Source organism: Octopus bimaculoides, chromosome 14, assembly GCF_046866305.1.
Source record: "Octopus bimaculoides isolate indiv1 chromosome 14, ASM4686630v1, whole genome shotgun sequence".
Lineage (NCBI taxonomy): Eukaryota > Metazoa > Mollusca > Cephalopoda > Octopoda > Octopodidae > Octopus > Octopus bimaculoides.
In genome coordinates, this window is record NC_142941.1 from 43,655,127 (window position 1) to 43,670,126 (window position 15,000).

Genomic DNA, 15,000 nt, shown 5'->3' on the forward strand with positions numbered 1-15,000 from the left:
GATGATGATGGTGATGATGACAATGTCGACAAGGATGACGACGATGAGGGTGATAAAGATAACAACGACAACAACAACAACAGTGATGATAACAACAATGCCTACTCCTATGAGTTAATGTGTGCAGTGAACAAAATTACATCCGATTATTTCCATAATAGCAATATCATATTCATAAAACTATAGTTTCCTCCATCATCAACTATATCTGTTTGAGGCTAACAGCAATAGTTTACATCATGTTACTACCATTTATGATATTCATATATTTTACTTGTTCTGTTTATTTTACAGAAGTGTATCGACTAATTGGTTATGGTACATGATTTACAATTCCTAGAACAGGAATTCAGATCAGCTGCAGGTTTCTTTGTAGTGTTTCTTGACAAGATATTCAATTCTACTTGCTTACCTAAATATCTGGAACATGTACCAGATCACCAAGGGTATCATGGCTTAAGTATAAGTTCCTTTATCATTCGTTTCAATTAAATCAGAGTTAAGCACCCTGCCAAGAGCCCTTTGCGATTTATATACTAATTAATTTTCCTTGTTAATGAAACTAATTTTCTAATTTCCCATGTGACTTTAAGTATGCCCACGTCATGCTGCTCTTCTAATGCAATAGTGTTTCACTTATAAAGTATTCAAATCACTGATAACTACCTTATAAGAAGAGTCATTCAGATCTGATTTAGTGATGCAATGTTATTTAAGAATTGTGTTTTATGTAATCTATAACCGCTGTGAAGACCTAGTGGTAGGCTCTTGCTTTCACGATCGCTGGATCATGGGTCCGATTCCCTGATTGGGCAGCACGTTGTGTTCTTGAGCATAACACTTCATTTCATGTTGCTCCAGTCCCCCGTTTGGTGAGGAATGTTGGTCTGCTTGCCTAGCCAGTGGGGTGGTGTAATTTGAAGGGTAAAACAACGCAAAATGCATTGTGACCAGTGATGTTCAAATAACATCTGATAGCCTAATAACTGTGCTCGGTCATGTATTACACCTAATGACTGCTGTAATTTGGTCTAAGTGTACACTAAAGTGCCATCTAAATAGTTTTAAAGTGAATCAAATTAAGTATATGCAATATGTGTGGCTAGAAACCTGACATTGTTCTCCCATTCAACATACCTGGTATTTCCTCATACTGCCCAAAGTCTCTTTCTGTCCAGCAATGTCCAGTGTCCACATGAGAGAACACCATGTCACTCCAACAATCAGGACTCATAAAGGTGTTCTCTTCAAATCCTCTCCCACCAGATGTCACTGCAGCTTGTGGTATATACATCTGCTAACAAGAAAACTGACATATATTGCATCTTTGAGTTTTTATTTTATGTTGGACAATTTCTAAATTAGTAAACTTATATAAAATAGTTCATATACATTAAACAATACATTACTACACTACTAGCAATATATACTAGGTTTGATGGTTTCAGGTTTTATTGAATTAATAAAAAATACAATGAGCTTTTATATTTAGAATTATTTATATGTTATTTATATGTCTCTTATAACCCTTCGTACATATACATACATACATACATACATACATACATACATACATACATATATATATATATATATATATATATATATATATATATATAACATCAGTACATCATATGTTCGATAAGCAAGCATACTAAAAAGCATTAGAGCAGTAATGTATTTTTTAGGAAGTTAAAAGTTATGGTCAGTTATAGATTGACCATTGGTTTCACAACTATAAAGCACTTAGTGGTATAGGCAACTAGTCAGATTTGAGTCTGACAAGTCTCCTATACTGCTAAGTGCTTTGTAGGTACAAAACCAATGGTCACTCTATGACCAGCCATAATTTTTAACTTCCTAATATATATATATATATATATATATATATATATACACATGTATGTATATGTGTGTGTGTCTGTGTGAACGTGTGTGTAGATATATGTGTGTATGAGTGTGTATACACACACACACACGTTTCTATAACTTAGCAATACGACAAACGAGTCTGATAGAATAGGCACCAGACTTAGAATAGAACAAGTACTGGGGTTATTTATTTGTGTGACTAAACCCTTCAAGTCACCATAGCTGCATTCAGATGACCGAAACAAATGGAAGAACATGTGTGTGCATGTGTATATGTCTCTGCGTGTGTGTGTCTGTGTCTGTGTAGTATTTTTTTTGTATCATTCACTTGTCTGTGTCATTTTCCTTATGCTTTTGCTCGGTATTCAGTAGAATGGTTATTTTTTTTCTTTCTCAGGGATAGGATACAAATACTTATTTTTTTATTTCTCATTATAAAGCATAGAATGAAAATTTGAGTCTAGTTCAAGGTTGATATTCTATATTGAATTTATGAAAAAAGAAAAAAAAAAAAACATTTCCCCTCTTATTCTACGTTAATCTTCAATATAAAGCATAAGGCAAATATTCAAATCTATTTAAAGCTACTCAAGTTATATTGATGGTTCTTTATTTTTTTGTAACATTTGTAGACATACATTTAGATATTGTTATATGTCATTGAAACAGCTCATGGGACATCATATATATAGCAAAACAATATCTACTATTTTCTTTGTGCCATCTAAAACATATGAAAAAAAATATTCATTTTAACCTGGCAAGAAGAATCTGAAGAATTGTATGCAATCGAGAAACCCAAGAGAAACAACTTCAAGAACTTAAAAATATATTACTTCAAAAATAATATTCAGTAATTTTAATCAATAACAGAATAGAATGGGCAAAAACAATCGACACCCCAAAATTATCAAAAAAGAAGAAAGATCCATGATACATTCAATACTTTACAATATACAAGGGGGTGATGAAGAATTCCTGGCTTTAAGAGTATTGCAAAAGGCTTGGTTGGAGGCCCAACCTTCTGAGTTCTTTTACAGAGCTTAGAAAAACTGAGGGACCACTGCAATAAGTGCATGAATCTGAGAAGGGAATAAAGTCATAATTAACTGATCCTCCTGTATTTTCTTTTATTCAAAGCCAGGAACTTTTCAGCATCCCCTCATATATATATATATCAACCCACAATCCAAGAAATATGAAAGCATATAATATCAAGTATCAAAACATTCCAATTTTGATGAACAACCCACATATGAAAATGTCACTCAAAACACAAAACAAACTGATAGTAAAAGCTAACCTAAATCTTTAAAACTCCACATACTAGTGCCAAATTACCACCGAAAATATAACCCCAATAATTGCAGAATCTATATCAACCCCATTGAAAACTCGACATTGGAATTCAAATCAGGACAAACATATACTATAAGAAGTAATTTCACTTGTGCATCAACAAATTTAATTTATGTTATCAAATGTAGTATGTGGTGAAAATCACATAGGACAAACAGGTTTAACACTCAGATACAGAATAACAGTACACACTTCACATCATATTTGCTGTTATAAATATAGATTACTGAGAAAGGTGTGATGGAAGCAGAGATAAGTTTATTTAATTCAACGATTGTTTATATTAATACAGAAATGTGAGTAATTTATTATTTAAAATATAATGAAATATAAAATATGATAAAATAAATTATCTGTACATGTTTTATTAAGTTGTGAAACAACTGACAATATATAAGCATTTCCAATGGTTGAATAAATTTTATCATACTATATTTCTCTTGTTATTTATAACTTTATACACTCCTTATGTTTTTCTCTTGTGTACTACTATATACACTATATGGTTTACAGAATGATACATTAAGGAACATTTTTTATGAGTACCACTGGATTCGTTGTACATATATTGTAATTTATATATATATATATATATATATATATATATACATTTGTGTGTGCGTGTGTTCATATATACATTTTTTATATAAAAATATACAGGTGGTAAATGTATGTATGTGTTTAGGTTGTGTGTTTTATAACAAAAACAAAGAGATATTCTTGTATAATTAATTGTTCTGTACAGCAGGATGTCTTCACCTCAGGCAGCTTATCTTTGTTTCCATCACACCTTACTCAGCTGTGTCTATGTTTGTTTTTTTTATATCTTTCATATAGTCTAATTTCTTCTTTGTTTACTTTCACTTTTGTTTTTTTCCTTCAACTCTCTTAATTGTTTCATTCCTTCCTCACCCTCTTTCTCTTCTGACTTTCCATCAACACAAAACTCCAACACACACACACAGGACTTCTAATGCCACTTTAACTCTTTTACTCTTTTGTTTGTTTCAGTCATTTGACTGTCGCCATGTTGGAGCACTGCTTTTCATCGAATAAATCAACCCTGGGACTTATTCTTCGTAAACCTAGTACTTATTCTATCAGTCCCTTCTTGGCAAACTGCTAAGTTACAGAGACGTAAACACAGACACACAAACGTATACTTCTATATACATATATATATATATATGTGTGTGTATATATATATATATATATATATATATATATATATATATATATATATATATATGTATATATATATATGTATATATATATATATATATATATATATATATATATATATATATATATATATATATATATATATATATATATATAATATATATATATATATATATATAATAATTTTCCCAGAGGATGTAGCAACCGTTACCAATATAGCATAAGAACTTACCTTAGGAGATCATTAATTAGATTCCTTAAGGGTTGTTCTCACAGTTTATATTTATATCATAAGGTTTTTAAACTTTTAAATTTTCATATTCAAAAGAGACAGAGACTTCAAATTCGATATATCGATTTATTCACCACTCTATGTTAACATTTCTGTGCCAAACTTATCCAGTGACTGGTCCATTGGATTTAGACGTTTGGCACTTCTTCAGGAGTGGTTACCTTTCGAACAAAACACAAAAAAACACATACATAACTATTATTAGGTCCTTAGGGCATCGTTAGCTTATATATATATATATATATATATATATATATATATATATATATATATATATATATATATATGTATGTATGTATATATATATATACGACGGGCTTCTTTCAGTTTCCGTCTACCAGATCCACTCACAAGGCTTTGGTCGCACCAAGGCTATAGCAGAATACACTTGCTCAAGGTGCCACGCAGTGGGACTGAACCCGGAACCATGTGGTTGGGAGGCAAGCTTCTTACCATACAGACACACCTATATATATATATATATATATATATATATATTTGATATATATATATATATATATCAAATATATATAACAAAAGGGAAAAATATTTTAAGCATCAAACAATATTGTTCTATACCTGAAAAATATTACAGAACTGCAAAGTAGTAAAATTTATGTTATGCAGCTGTAATTTGAAGAATTGAACAGATAGATAATTAACAATGACGGCGTCACTTGAATATATTATAATACTTAGTGGTTAGAAAGAAGCAAACTCTTGGAGCCACTGCAGGAAACCCGATGTCAGTAAAATAAATCTCAAAGAATGTGTCAATGCAAAACTTGTACAGGTTTCTGCTAATGAAAATTCTAACAATGCAGTTAGCACAATACTTACTTCCTGACACAGCATATGTCTGCAGCCTAATATATGGCGAAATGATTAACTATGTAGGCGACAGCTTGCTGCTCGGCAGATGTTTCCTATCTTACTGCTGTTTTATCAAGTCAATAGCAATGATAATAACTATGATTACAGTTACTGCTGCTTCCCTGCATCATTGAAGTCTGCAGACTAAACCATCATTTACTATAGACCAATAGCTGTCATCATATTAAATCTGAAATCCGTGACAGGAATGTTGTTATAAAGATTTTTTAAATTTTTTTTTTTATCTTCTTGTACTTCTTGTTCTTGTCTCTCTTTTACTATTCTGACACATAGAACTGTATACAGCAACCTTTATTTTATGATAACAGGGAATTTCTAATGAACAAAACTTATAAAAACTCCTTCTGTCTCACTCTCTATCCATCTCCCTGCATATATATATATATATATATATATATATATATATATATATATATATATATATATACACACACACACATATACAAACATATATACAAACATACATACATACATATTGATATAGATATAAAGGATGTTTTTATAAGCATAAAAACTGTGAATATTAACTGAAGAAAGTCAGATATTATAAATAATTTTCTATTGACGGTGGCTTCAAACTTTTGTTAGTGGTTGGCCTTGGCAGACTGCTGTCTGATGAGGCCAACAACCTGCAAAACTTTAATGCCATTGTCAAGAAAATCATATATATATATATATATATATATATATATATATATATATATATATATATATATATATATATATATATATGAAATTTGCGAAACTTTTTCTGGAGAACATTATTTTTCTTCATGGTTGGGTCGTTGATGACCTCTTTCTAGCATATTGGATGTCCACCTAGTGGTCATCCCTTATACACGTGTATACACACACACATACACACACACACACACACACACACACACATACATATATAATATACATATGTGTGTAAGTGTGTGTGCATGGAGATGGCCTAGTGGTTAGAGTAGTGGACTTGCAGTCGAGGGATCATGGATTTGCTGGGAAGCAAATTTCTTAACACATAACTAGGCCAACACATTAACACACACACACATACGAATCTACACACACATGGACACACGCACGCACACACACACTCAAATAATGCTTCTGTCAGTAGAAGGGTAGTGCATATGAATGCTTTCAAGACCTCAATCATCGATTGGAGAAATAGAAGAAATTGACCTCAAAATGTAAACTTTCCCCAAATGTTTGCTCACAACTGATCTGAGTCCCCTATTGGTTTACAAGAACCTGTAGGTCAGAATAATTCTTATTCTAGCACCTCGATTATATACAGAAACCTTTATTTTCAGATAACATTGAATGCGTAATAAATTAAATGCATATGAAAGGAATTAATTCATCTTTCAATTTAGGTTTGTTCTTATTTAAATAATGTACTGTAGCTTTGATTTGAAACGCTACCAAGATCAATGTTTGCCCTTCATTTCTTCTAGGCTCAATAAAGTCAAGTTGGCAGAGCCATTAGAACATGGGGCAGAATGTTTTATGGTATTTGTTTTGAGTATCATTTCTGATTTCAAATTCCTCCAAGGTCAACATCACCTTTTTCTTCAGGTCAATAAATTAAAAACTAGTTCAGTAGCAGGAGGTTTCATCTTCTTCTTACTTCCCTCTATCTCTCTCTTTTCCCCTCCTCCCCCTCCCCTTCTCTCTTTCTCTCAGCTTTTATCAGATCTAGAATAGGATGGACATGCCATAAGCCCAGGTGGTGCCCCAACAATTCCATTAAAAGATACGGCCTCAAGACAAGGCAAAATAAAACACCAGCCAAATATTGAGGTCAAATTAATATCCCATGCAACCCTCTTCACACATTCATGGCCCTCTGCTAATGTTAAAAATCAATTCCCACCCAGGTTAATACTGTCTTTCATTGTTCCTGGTTCAATAAAATAAGAACAAGTTAAGAAATGGCAATCAATCTCAATCAACTTTTCCTTTACTGCCACATCTGAGGCCTTGTTTTTATATCTTTATATTAGAATACAATCATGCATGTAGTTCTACTTTGTATGAATGCAGTATATTACAACCAGCAAGCATCTTTCTCCAACACTTTAAGAAGTAAAAACAATAGTAATATTATGAAGTTATAACTCCATTAACTTAAAATAAATTATTTTTCCTGAACTATTGAACTACAATCCCAAACTTTTAGTTAGTATAAACAATTACTCACATGTGAATATACATTTAAACACATCGAGATGTATATAAATATGTGTGTATGTGTGTGTGTGTGCATGTGGAGAGAGAGAGAGAGAGAGGGAAAGAAACAAAGAGAGGGAAGGGAGAGTGTGGAAGAGATGCACCACTGGAGGGACATTAAAATATTTCACTTAAAAATCATTCATTTGATATATATATATATATATACGTGTGTGCATAAATATGCTTGTGTATATAATGTTTACATATGTATACCTAAAACTATTCGCTTTTTCTTGAAGCCAACTTCCCACCATATCACTAATATTGGCTTCAAATTTTGGCACAAGGCCAGAAATTTTTAAACTACACAATGGATTGAAAAGACACCCTAATAGATTGCATATCCGATTTGGACTGCCAAGAGCTGCAGAAAAGTTCTGATCTTTGTGGATCTTAAAATGTCTTTTGAGGCCTCTGTAGAAGACATTTGCCCAAGGTACCATACAATGGGACTGAACTGGAACCATGTGTTTACCACACAGCCATGCCTATTAATCTGAAGTATAAAACTTGGTGTAGAAATAGTAGGTCTTCTATAAGCTTTTCATAGGCATTTTTAATTTTTTTTCTATTTAAATTTTTGAAATGACTGCTAAATTTCACATCAGTACATGGTATTTATTTTCTGTTTCAGAGAACTGTGTTTGGTGTGTCATGTTTGGATTTCCCTGATGTTTTGTTAATTGATATATTCTGCTAATAATCTTTTATACAGTTTGTGTGTTTTCTACATCAGTTTAGCTAGCTTCTTATATGTCAAGTTTCTGGATTATCTTTTCTATGAATTAATTGCATTCGACAGGGTATTTGGTCACTAAGTCATGTCTTGAAGCATTGTGATGATATCTTCAAACAAATACTAATGATGTAAGTTATAATCTGCCATTAATCCCCCATAATCTATGCCATTTGTCACATTTGGGAGTATTACTGACATCACAAAGCAGCAATATGATAAAGTTGTTAGGGTGTTTGATGGAAATGCTTCGTGGTATTTATCCTGCCTCTCCGTGTTCTGAGTTCAAATCTGACCAAGGTCAACTTTATCTTTAATTCTTTTGCAAGGTAGAAAACATAAAATACCAGTTTAAGGCTGTGGATTGGTGGAATTTTTAGAGTGTCAGGTGGAATGTTTTGTGATATCTATCCCGGCTGTGTACATTTTGAGTTCAAATCCCAACCAGGCAGTGAAAAACAATGGGATGGCACTTCTGTTAGAAGTTACTAACAGATAATATCAGCAATTTGAAGATACACTGATTTCTTGATTCAGTCAGAAGATTCACTGCCACTGCCACTGCCACTGCCACCGCTGCCACCACCACCACAGACATCACTGTCATTTGGCTTTGACTTCATTTGCTTCCTCACCCTTCTGATGTACTCCTTCTCAATTTTCATTTTCATTTTTGTAGTTAGTATCCTGTCAGATTCTAATATTCCTAGATACGTATAACTTTCTCCTCCTTTCAATGATTTTAATGTCTGGCCATCTGGTAATTAGATGCCTTTGCTGTTGAGTACCTGTCCCCTTCTCATGACTAATATTGCACACTCATCTATGCCAAATTCCATGCCTATATCTTTGCTGAAGAGTCTTACAGTCTGTATGAAGGAATCTATCCCTTTTTCATTCATACTAAAAAGTTTCAGATCAAATGGTTAATTTTCTATTACTATTTCTGAACTGATACCCTGCTTTTGCCTTCTTTATTATTATTATTATTATTATTCAGTAGTTTTATTTTTATAACGTGCTTTCACTTCACTACCGAGCGCAGCTCTGTGCGCCTTGGGTATGTGCTGTGGTTTGCTGTGGTGCTCTTATGTTTACTGTATTGAAAGTGTTTTGCGTAGGATGTGTGCAGTACCCAGTAGTGCAATTTTCTGTATGTTATATATATTTGTAAGTCCTGCTATTTTTGTTATGTATTTGTCTGAATATTTTTTTATTATACCTAAGGCACCTACTATGATAGGAATTGTTTCTGTTTTTAGATTCCACATTCGAGTTATCTCTATTTCCAGGTCTTTGTATTTTGAAAGTTTTTCCATTTCTTCTTCTTCTTCTTCTTCTTCTTCTTCTTCTTCTTCTTCTTCTTCTTCTTATTATTATTATTAGTAGTAGTAGTAGTAGTAGTAGTAGTAGTAGTAGTAGTAGTAGTAGTAGTAGCAGCAGTAGCAACAGCAGCAGCAGCAGCAGCAGCAGCAGCAGCAGTAGTAGTAGTAGTAGTAGTAGTAGTAGTAGTAGTAGTAGTAGTAGTAGTTTCATTTGTTAGAACTTATTAAAAATTATTTATTTAAATAAAAAAAGCTTAGCCAATGTTCAATGTAAACTTTCACATTTAGATGTTCATTAATAAGTTTCTCATCCTAATTGCTTTTGAAATTCTGGTGATTAATGTTGCATACCACAAAGAAGTATTTTTAGAGCTTCTTACATTTGAGTACTGTTTGAAGGAGCTTTTGAAAAATTTCTTCTTTTGGATTACATTTATTCACATCAGTAACAGCTTGACATATTTCCAGTACTGTCATCATAGCTTCCACTTCAACTTCATGATGAATAGCCAACCAATTTTCAAACTCTTTCCTTTGTATATCCTCTGGGATTCTAGCAAGAATTTCATTTGTAATAAGCTCTTACTTCCTTATGTACAGGAGTTTCTGAGCTTGTTTTTTACTTTTTTTTTTTTTTTTAAATGTTTTTGATAACAATATCTGGAGCTTTTTATTCTAATAAAAAAATAATTTTTAATTCATTTTAAATAAATTGTTTGGGACTTCCCTAAGACTTGTTTCCATGACATTATATACACCTTCCATAACAGGCAGGTTAAGAGTGGAGGTGCAATGGCCCAGTGGTTAGGGCAGTGGACTCGCGGTCATAGGATCACGGTTTCGATTCCCCGACCGGGCGTTGTGAGTGTTTATTGAGCAAAATACCTAAAGCTCCACGAGGCTCTGGCAGGGGATGGTGGCAAACCCTGCTGTACACCACAACTTTCTCTCACTCTTTCTTCCTGTTTCTGTTGTACCTGTATTTCAAAGGGCCAGCCTTGTCACACTGTGTCACGCTGGATATCCCCGAGAACTACGTTAAGGGTTCACGTGTCTGTGAAATGCTCAGCCACTTGCACGTTAATTTCACGAGCAGGCTGCTCCGTTGATCAGATCAACTAGAACCCTCGACGTTGTAAGCGACGGAGTGCCAACAACAAAACAGGCAGGTGTATATAATGCATTGACAAAGGAGATTGAGTTTGTGTCAGATTGGCTTTGAACATCATCGATTTCAGTTAGACATGTCTGTGTGATTAAAAAGCCCGCTTTGTTAACACATGGTTTCAGGTTCAGTTCCACAACCTGGCACCTTGTGTATGTATATATAATATAAATAATCAAAAGAGCTTCATGAAGAATGAAGAATTATATATCCTCAAAATTCACCATTCTTCATAATTTCCTTGATTATATACTCTGTAAGCTGTATGAAATCCAATAGAATAAACTCAGGATTTACCTATCAAGTAAAGTACTATTTAATTCATTAACTTAAACAATCCTAAATGTTCCCTATCATTCAATGTGGTTAGTCAGATCTGAATTGTATCAGAGTGTTCATGAGGTACCAGATTTCAAACTCCATCCCATTTATTCTTTATATTTGATTCTTAGTACTCTTTACCTACCATTCCCCTAATTCATACCAAACATTCTGCCTCATTAAAGTATTGGTGAACTTCTATAAATGCACACATCATACCAATACTATCCTGTCACACACAGTAGTGATATTGTATATATTATAACACTGTAGTGTATTATGTAACCTGATGATGTTTCTTCTGCATTGTGGGGTGCATTTGATTCCATTATATCATTCCCCACCACCTAGGGATCAGTGCAGACGTAAGCCGAAACGATTGTCATGCTAAATAAAGCTTACAGTACATTCTGTATTCCTATCAATTATTCAAAATATATATGTATATGAGTATGTATATATGTATTTGTATATATACATATATAAAGAAGCCCAATGTATATATGTATGTGTGTGTGTGATGTGTGTATGAATGAATTTATATATATATATGTGTACGTATGAATCTATGCATGTATATCACTCATAATATTTTATTTTTCATAAGGCAGAAAGCTGGCAGAATTGTTAGCATGCTAGGAAAAAATGCTTAGTGGCATCCATCTGTATTGACATTCTGAGTTCAAATTCTGCTGAGGTTGACTTTGCCTTTCATCCTTTTTGGGGGGTCAAGAAAATAAGTACCAGTCGAGCACTGGGGTCAATGTAATAGACTTATTCCCTCTCACCAAATTACTGGTGTTGTGCCCAAAATTTAAAAGCAATACTTTTTATTTTTCATGAAAAGAAGCTACATTTAAATATACGCATACCTCTTGTATATACACCTGTGACCTCCTGAATTTAATTAGTGGGCCTATTCATTACAAAATACAATATACATACATCGTTATAAAGATTTTACACTTAGCTCAACCAATTAAAAGTAAAACAGCAGTTTGTATAAAATTTCGCTTTTGTCTTTTTAAAAAGAGATATCTGAAAGCTATCTGACATCTTATTGCATTTTCTTAGTAGCTGGGAGCAGAGAAACTTAGACAAACCACTCAAACATCCCAGTTACAGAGGCTTGTTTTCGACTTTTATACTTTATTATAGTATTGTTTATATGCAGGAATTAATGACTTTATTAATGTTATTCCTTTTATATTTGTATATTATTTTGTATTTTTGTATACTTGTGCACAATATTACTTCTTATTTTTAATTCCTAAATTGACTTGTGATTGGATAATTAAATCACAATGAATTTTTTTTTTTCTTCAAATCGTCTCAATATGAAACAGTTCTTTTTAAGAAATATCTGACACTCTCAAAAGAATGGCAATGCAAGAATAAAATAATGAAAAAAAAAAAAATCAAATAACAAAAACAAGTAAAGTTATTTTCTTTAAGACAATTGTATGCTGATTGACAATTAACTTTTACTGTGACATTTAGAAAATACTATTCAGAAATATCAGTTAACTTTTTTATTCGTTTCTCAGCTCTCAGTGTATATGTGAGATCAATCAATGGGAAGAAAGTGGAAATAACTTCCTATTTCAAAAGAAAAGAAAACTATTCTTAGTTTGTTCTATTTCTGCGCTTATTTCATTGGTTCATTGAACTTACTGACATGTTACATCTCCTATTTTCCTCTTTATTATTGTCATTATTATTATTATTATTATTATTATTATTATTATTATTATTATTATCATTATTATTATTATTATTATTATTATTATTATTATTATTATTATTATTATCATCATCATCATCATTATTATTATTATTATTATTTTATTCTTTTATATTTATTTCTTTAGTCTATGTTCTACAAAAGGAAAAAATTGGCATGTGTCTCTATTCTTACTGACTCAAAGATTGAATAGTTCTGTTAATTTCGTGTAAAATTGTAAGTTTGGCACCATTCAGTTTTTTTCTGATTTCTACAAAATCTTCATTTAAGTTACCAAACATAATCTTATATCCTTTATCTTTTACTTCTTTCAGTCATTGGGCTGTCACAACACTAAAGCACCTTGAAGGGTTTTCATTGAATAAATCAACCTCAGTACTAATTTTAAGCCTAGTGCGATGGGTAAATTGTTGTCATTTTATATTTTTAATTTTGCACATGCTCATTGTATAATGTGTGTGTGTGTGTGTGTCTGTGTGTATTCACACATATATATATACACATAGATACACACACACACATATATGCATATATATATATATATATATATATATATATATTATTTCAAATAAATATCTTTAAATCCACAAGCTAGAATATTTCAAGAGTAAGACATAAAAATAAATCTTGTTTGTCCAGTAAGAAGTTAATCTGATAAATAATTAATAAATAAATAAAGACTAAATGAATAAATAAATAAATAATATTTAATAAATCCTAGAAATATAGAAATAAATATGTCAGTGAAATCAATGAAGTGAATAAGAAATATGACTTAACCTTTTGTAATTTTTACCTTTATTTTTATAACGTATGACTCATTTGACATATGTCAGTTACCACATTTAAGGATCACTGATCACACACACACACACACACACACACACACACACACACACACGTATTCTACCTTTTTTTGCTATATTACTACTAGTTTCAGCTCTTGAACCGCAGCCGTTGTGGGGCACCATCCTCATGTCAACTTCCCAGATCTGGTACTTATGCCTGGGACTTAACATGTAACTCTCTACATTGCTATGTAGTCTTTTATTCTTTTACTTGTTTCAGTCATTTGACTGTGGCCATGCTAGAGCATCACCTTTAGTCAAACAAATCAACCCCAGAACTTATTCTATCGAACTCTTTTGCCAAACCACTAAGTTACAGGAATGTAAACGCACCAGCATCGGTTATCAAGTGATGGTGGGGGGGACAAACATAGACACACAAACACACATACACACATACACACACACATATACATAGACGTAATTATATATATATACATATGATGGGCTTCTTTCAGTTTCCGTCTACCAGATCTATTCACAAGGCTTTGGTTGGCCCAAGGCTATAGTAGAAGATGCTTGCCCAAGGTGCCATGCAGTGGGACAGAACCCGGCACCATGTGGTTGGTAAGCAAGCTACTTACCACACAGCCACTCCTGTGCCTTCAGATATATATATATATATATATATATATATATATATATATATATATATATATATATATATATATATATATATATATATATATATATATATATATATATATATATATATATATATATATATATATATATATATATATATATATATATTTATATGTATGTATGTATTCAGCATTCTATACGTTTTAATCTTTTCACTGAATTGTCATGTCAGATGTAATAACCAAATATTTCCATTTGTTTGATTATTATCATTAAATGTGTGCATATACACACACACACACACACACACACACATATATCTATTTAAATTATAAAGAGTAAGGGGACTGATACATCATCAAATTTTTCTTTTAATTTTCCAGTTGGTGATAACAGTATACTTTGTTGTTAATATCACTGACATATGTTTCTGCTGCACAGAGTATGTTATGTT

General features: G+C 32.0%; 1 protein-coding gene across 10 annotated transcripts in view; it reads right to left on the minus strand.

The window, feature by feature from the left end:
- LOC106879395 (protocadherin-18) overlaps nucleotides 1-15,000 on the minus strand; it is a 78,911-nt gene that overhangs the window by 32,120 nt on the left and 31,791 nt on the right. For 3 of the 10 annotated variants that reach the window (XR_016244328.1, XR_016244324.1, XR_016244326.1), the window contains one exon: nucleotides 1,138-1,309. The exons of 2 other annotated variants lie outside the window; for them this stretch is intronic. Coding sequence is in view for 2 of the 8 variants with exons in the window: in XM_014928928.3 (XP_014784414.1) it covers nucleotides 1,138-1,297 (160 nt within the window). In the remaining 6 variants the exon portion in view is untranslated. The remainder of the gene's footprint in view (nucleotides 1-1,137; nucleotides 1,310-15,000) is intronic. 5 more of the 10 variants (XR_016244327.1, XR_016244325.1, XM_014928929.3 and 2 more) reach the window with 2 other exon arrangements.